Source organism: Musa acuminata, chromosome BXJ1-5, assembly GCF_036884655.1.
Source record: "Musa acuminata AAA Group cultivar baxijiao chromosome BXJ1-5, Cavendish_Baxijiao_AAA, whole genome shotgun sequence".
Classification (NCBI taxonomy): Eukaryota; Viridiplantae; Streptophyta; class Magnoliopsida; order Zingiberales; family Musaceae; genus Musa; species Musa acuminata.
In genome coordinates this window covers 16,766,188-16,772,154 of record NC_088331.1, presented here as the reverse complement: position 1 = coordinate 16,772,154, position 5,967 = coordinate 16,766,188, and the positions used below count along the sequence as shown (strand labels likewise).

General features: G+C 49.0%; 1 protein-coding gene across 1 annotated transcript; it reads left to right on the top strand.

The window, feature by feature from the left end:
• The first annotated feature begins 1,499 nt into the window (after positions 1-1,499).
• On the top strand, positions 1,500-5,543 carry LOC103973439 (protein unc-13 homolog). Its single transcript, XM_009388002.3, has 5 exons — positions 1,500-2,201; positions 2,443-3,336; positions 3,477-3,938; positions 4,039-4,225; positions 4,310-5,543. The coding sequence occupies exons 1-5, from the start codon at positions 1,662-1,664 to the stop codon at positions 5,338-5,340; spliced, it is 3,114 nt and encodes a 1,037-aa protein (XP_009386277.2). The 5' UTR covers positions 1,500-1,661; the 3' UTR covers positions 5,341-5,543.
• The last annotated feature ends 424 nt before the right edge of the window (positions 5,544-5,967 follow it).

Genomic DNA, 5,967 nt, shown 5'->3' with positions numbered 1-5,967 from the left:
CAATCATCAATTTGTGTCATTATACTTTTAAGCGAATCTATTTTTTAAAAATTAAAAAAAATTCACATGTGAAATCAAACCAAAAATATTATTTGTTTGATAATATACTAACCAATTTGAATGTCCCAACGAAGATATTTTTAAGTGAATCTTGATATGCTCATTTTTTTTTAGAATATTGATGAAGAAAAAATCAAATTTGAATATAAATATCTATAATTTTTTACTAAAAAAAAAAAAGAAACTATAGATTCATTATTCTCATGTTATTATCCATCTACTATGAAAATCTAAGGTGAGACAAATAAAAAATTGTATCATTATACCTAAAATGGACGTTGTAACACTCATTTTCAGAATCATTACTAAAATCATGGTAATTTTGAATCCAAATAACTCTGAATGTATTTAAATTTTAAATAATCACATAAACACTTTTAGCATAGTGATATGTGATTTCTATAATACTTTAGTGTAATTTTGAGTCGATTAGGGCATCAGCACATTGACAGTAGGCTCATATTCAATAGAGTTACTCTCTTATTTAGTGTTAGAATAAATTGATTGTGACTGCAAAAATAAACATGTAGATTTTAGACATATCATGGAGTACATCTAATCACACAAAGTGGCAGCAACAAAATTTACACAATATCAAAAAAAAATTTTACCATCCACATTCACCAGGTGCAAACACATATAATATTGCCTCGCCAAATAGATCCTCGAAGTTATTGCTAGCAGGCACTCTTTGAGAATAATTCTCCAATGAGATAGATACTCTGAAGAGAAATCCCAAAGAATAGAAAATTTCTCATATTTTATTCTTTCCTATCAAAATCTAAAAATAAAAAGATATTTATAAAAGGAATCACAAAACGATATTTTTCTTTCACGGGAACTCTGTATTAGGTTTCTTTTATATTGAGATACTAGCTTCGAAAATTTCAAAATATATATCAATCTAAATAAAACCACACGTAAATTAGTGGATATGCTACAGTCAAAGTGTCCTGTTTGGTGTTTAACGAGAGAATCTATTCAAATGCCTATAAGAAATGAGACGGTTAAAACTCAACCGGAGAAATCCTCAAAAACGATAGCCTCCAAAGTGAAATTCCAACAATATTAGTTCTTTTTAGTTAATCACCCTAACAACTTTGCTATAAAAAAAAAAAAAAAAAAAAATTGAAGTCCCACGGATGTTGAAATCATCTTTCCAGCTACCAGAAAAATTTCCGACTCGTTCCACTCGATTCCTACTTAGTTGTTCCGTTTCGGGGAGTGGGCCCTGGTTATCCACCATTCGCGAGACGCCACGTCGTTACTCTCAGGCCCTTGCGTGCATGACCGGCAGCAGCCGAACCGCCATCCCGTGCCTCGTATTGGCTCTCCGCGTCGTCGGGGATATGTCGCGTCTTCGCTGGCGGACGTGACACAGAAGGGAAGCATTACAAAAAGAAATAGAAATGCTACCAACTAGTACCTACCCTTCGCTCTTCCTCTCTCCTCACCTCGAACGTTCAATTCTCGTGCTCTTCCAGCCAACCCAAACGCCCTAGCAGAGGCGAGAGAAGAGAAAGGAAACGGGAAGGGGGTGGCCACCCCCCTTCCCGTCGCCACCCCTCGGCCTAGCCACCCGCCACCGACGCAGCCGCTGAATGGGCCGTCGCCGCCCCTCCGTGGTCTCCTTCATCGACGACGCCGAGGAGGACGGCGCCGAGCTGGAATGGCCCTTCGGCCGGCTCAAGGACCTCAGCCGCGATGAGCTCCGTGCTACTGCCTACGAGATCTTCTTCGCCGCCAGCCGGTCCACCCCCGGCTTCGGCGGTCGCGCTACCCCCTCCCACCACGCATCCGACGCCTCCTCCAGCGCCGCGGCTACGGACGCCGCTGGGAGGCTCCTTTACTCCCCCGGCGGCCTCGGCGGCTTCGGTGGGGGGGCCAACATGGCGGTGACCAGCCGGATAAAGAGATCCCTGGGGCTGAGGACGAGGAGGGCAGCGTACATGCGCCCGATGACCCATTTAGGATCGCCGGCCATGTCGCCGGGCATCACGCTAGGTGGCGGTGGCTCCTCGTCGGGTAAGGTGAAGCAGCGGCCTATGACGTCGGCAGAAATCATGCGGCAGCAGATGGGCGTCTCGGAGCAGAGAGACAACCGCCTCAGGAAGACCCTCGTGCGCACCCTCGTCGGTCAGGTCGCTTCTTCTTCCCCCTCTTCGAATCTTTCACAGGGTCCTTTGCATTCTGAGGGATGATGCAAAATAGCAGTGTTCATCATTCTTGCGATAGACTGTTAGATTGTTGTGCATTGCCCTCATGATACAATGTGAAATCATAGTTGATGAGCATGAGATTGATTGGTAATGAGCGAGAGTTGGGATTCTAATTGGACTCTCATGTTGCACTGAATTCTTAGATTGCCTTGTTTTCGATCAGGCGGGTAAAAGAACGGAAGCAATTATCCTCCCTCTGGAGCTCCTCCGCCACTTGAAACCATCCGACTTCAGCGACCCCCAACAGTACCATCAATGGCAGCAGCGGCAGCTAAGGATTCTGGAGGCAGGGCTTCTCTTGCACCCCTCGGTACCCCTGGACCGCACCAACTCCGCCGCCCATCGCTTCAGCGAGATCATGCAAGGGAGCGAGTTCAAGCCCATCGACACGGGCAAGAACTCGGAAACGATACGCAACCTCTGCAACTGCGTCATGGGCCTGGCATGGCGCACCCAGAACGGGGCGCCCGTGGAAGTGTGCCACTGGGCTGACGGCTTCCCTCTCAACGTTTACCTCTACCTCGCCTTGCTTCGTTCCATCTTCGATATCCGGGACGAGACCGTGGTGCTGGATGAGGTCGACGAGCTGGTGGAGCTGATGAAGAAGACATGGAGCACATTTGGGATCAATAGGATGACCCACAACGTGTTATTCACTTGGGCCCTCTTCGAGCAGTACGTTGCGACGGGGCAAGTGGAGCCTGACCTGATCGCTGCGACGCTCATGATGCTCATCGAGGTGGCCAATGATGCGAAAAGGCCCGATAGGGAGCCTGGATACGTTAGGGTGTTATCGGCTGCGCTGGCGGCGATGCAGGGGTGGGCGGAGAAGCGATTGCTCGAGTATCACGATTGGTTCGACAAAGGCACCATTGCATCGATGGAGAACGTGCTACGTTTGGCGCTTTCCACCGCCAAGATTATTAGCGAAGATGCTTCGAGCTGTGGAGGTGCTGCGGTGTTCGCCGAGCGAGAGATGCTGTTTTCGAGCAAATTCTCGTCGGTGAACCGTGTCGAACAGTATATAAGGTCTTCCCTGAAGAGTGCTTTCACCAAGGTCAGTACACACTGTGAGATTAGCCAAAGCGGCATAAAGAGTTTGATCCTCCATCAAATGCAGTCTCTTTTTATATTAATCTACAATTACTTCTAAAAAAAGCTCGATTTGATTGATATGCCAAGTTAATGATTTCTTAGGTATTTGAAAACGGGAACGGGAAGATCGATAGCATGGTGGTGGAGGTAGACGAGGACCCCAACGACACATTGGTTCATCTTGCCAAAGAGACAGAGAGGATAGCCCGGTTTGAGAAAGAGACCTATAGCCAAACACTGAAGAGGTGGCACCCTGCTCCGACCGCCGTCGCAGTGGTAACGCTTCACAACTGTTTCGGCGTCGTGCTGAAGCAGCACCTTGCGAGGGGTTCAGGCCTGACGAATGAGCTGGTCAGAGTCTTGCACACTGCAGGGAAGCTGGAGAGGAAGTTGGTTCAAATGGGCATGGAGGATTCCGCCGACGCCGACGATGGTGGAAAGGGGATCATGAGGGAGATAAGCCCCTACGAGGTGGATTCTGTTATCTTGAACCTGATGAAGAATTGGATAGATGATCGGCTGAGGATGGCCACGGAGTGCGTCAGCAGAGCTAAAGAGACCGAGGTAACTCATCCATGCTTGCTTTCAAGAATCATCTGATGCGATACCCAAAACATTCAAAACTCACTGACTTGTGCATGGCTTGGTGATGATGATGCAATAGAGTTGGAACCCGAAGTCCAAGTCGGATCCATATGCACAATCTGCAATGGAGCTGATGAAGTTGGCCAAGGTGACAGTCGATGAGTTCTTCGAGATCCAAGTGGGAGGAAGGGACGAACTGGTACAGAACCTGGCAGATGGATTGGATTCTCTGTTTCAGGACTACATTTCCTTTGTTGCGTCATGTGGTAAGTGTCTATCCATTGCTGTTAGGTTCCTACCACAGCGCTTTCTTCGTTCTCTAGCAAGTCTCAGTGTTTCCTCTGCCGCAGGTTCGAAACAGAGCTACATTCCAGCGCTGCCGCAACTAACGAGGTGCAACCAGGACTCCCGGGTCCTCCAACTGTGGAAGAAGGCGTCCACCCCATGCAAAGCGGGCATCGATCCCAGCCTCCTCCGCGCGCCGTGCAGAGCAGGCATCGACCGCAGCCTCCGTCCGTTGCGCAGGCCCGGCGCAGCTGGTGACGGCATGCACCAACCGCGCCCCACCGCCAGCCGCGGCACTCAGCGGCTCTACGTGCGCCTCAACACTCTGCATTACCTCCTCGGCCTCCTACACACCATCGACAAGTCCCTCTCCTTCTTCTCCCGCCCGGGTCCCTCGCCTTCCCCTCACACTCCCCTTCGGTCGCGGCGGCGTGCCGTTTTCCCCACCCACTTCGATCTCGCACGCTCCTCCATCCACTCCACCATCCTCCACGTCGCCGAGGTCGCCGCCTACCGTCTTATCTTCCTCGACTCGTCCCAGTCCTTCTACGACTCCTTGTACGTCGGCAGCGTGGCCGAAGCTCGCATCCGACCCACCCTACGAGCGCTAAAGCAGAACCTTTCCCTCCTCGTCTCGGTGCTCACGGACCGGGCGCAGCCGCTGGCGGTGAAGGAGATAATGAAGGCGTCGTTCGAGGCCTTCCTGATGGTGCTGCTGGCTGGGGGAAGCGGGCGGGCCTTCGCGAGGGCGGACTACGACATGGTGGCGGAGGACCTGGCGAGCCTGAAGCGGATATTCTGCACGAGCGGGGAGGGGTTGGTGGCGGAGGAGGTGGTGCAGAAGGAGGCGGCGGCGATGGAGGGGGTGGCAAGGCTGATGAGCGTACCCACCGAGAAGCTGGTGGAGGAGTTCAGCGTGATGGCGTGCGAAGCCAGCGGGCTGGGAAGGTCGCTGGAGACAGTGCCGATGCCTCCGACGACCGGGAAGTGGCACCGGTCCGATCCCAACACGGTGCTCCGGGTGCTGAGCCACCGGAACGACGACGTCGCGAACCGGTTCTTGAAGAGGGCTTATGATTTGCCCAAGAGGAGGTGAAGGTAGAGCACGTGTAAGTAGAGACAGAAATATAGAGGGGAGAATGACGACGGTATTTTTATTTTTTTAACTTTTGTATTATTATATTGATATCGTTTTCTTTGTCTTCTTTTTCTTGCTTTAGTAGTATTTGTGTATAATATACCTTTATATAAATAAGGTAGAATATATGGAATAATTGGCAAAGATAATTTTAATTAAAATATGTTCACATGTATGGAACAACTTGACGCTATACATTTGTACATCTATCAATTTAGTTCCTTTGTTTTGATATTATTGGAAGACATCATTTAAAAAAAGAAAAAGAAAAATAAAATAGGAACTTTTATAAATAAAAATATTTGAAGGAAATCGCAAGATGCTTTCCACTTGTGCGCTTGTTTCTACTGCTTCTACCAAGTGACATACTTGGCAGTGGGGAATGCGATTTGCTGCTGCCTACTGGCTCCTGGTGGCTCTTTATATAAAGTGCAGAGCTCTCTTGCATTTTTGGGGACATACGACATACGCGTGCTTGCATTTGATAATGAACGAGATTGCTTCTGAAATGTGTTATGCTTCATTTTGCTGATCACAAGGGTGGGTCACATGGATGTTACAACTTGTAACCCTATCTTTGACAAC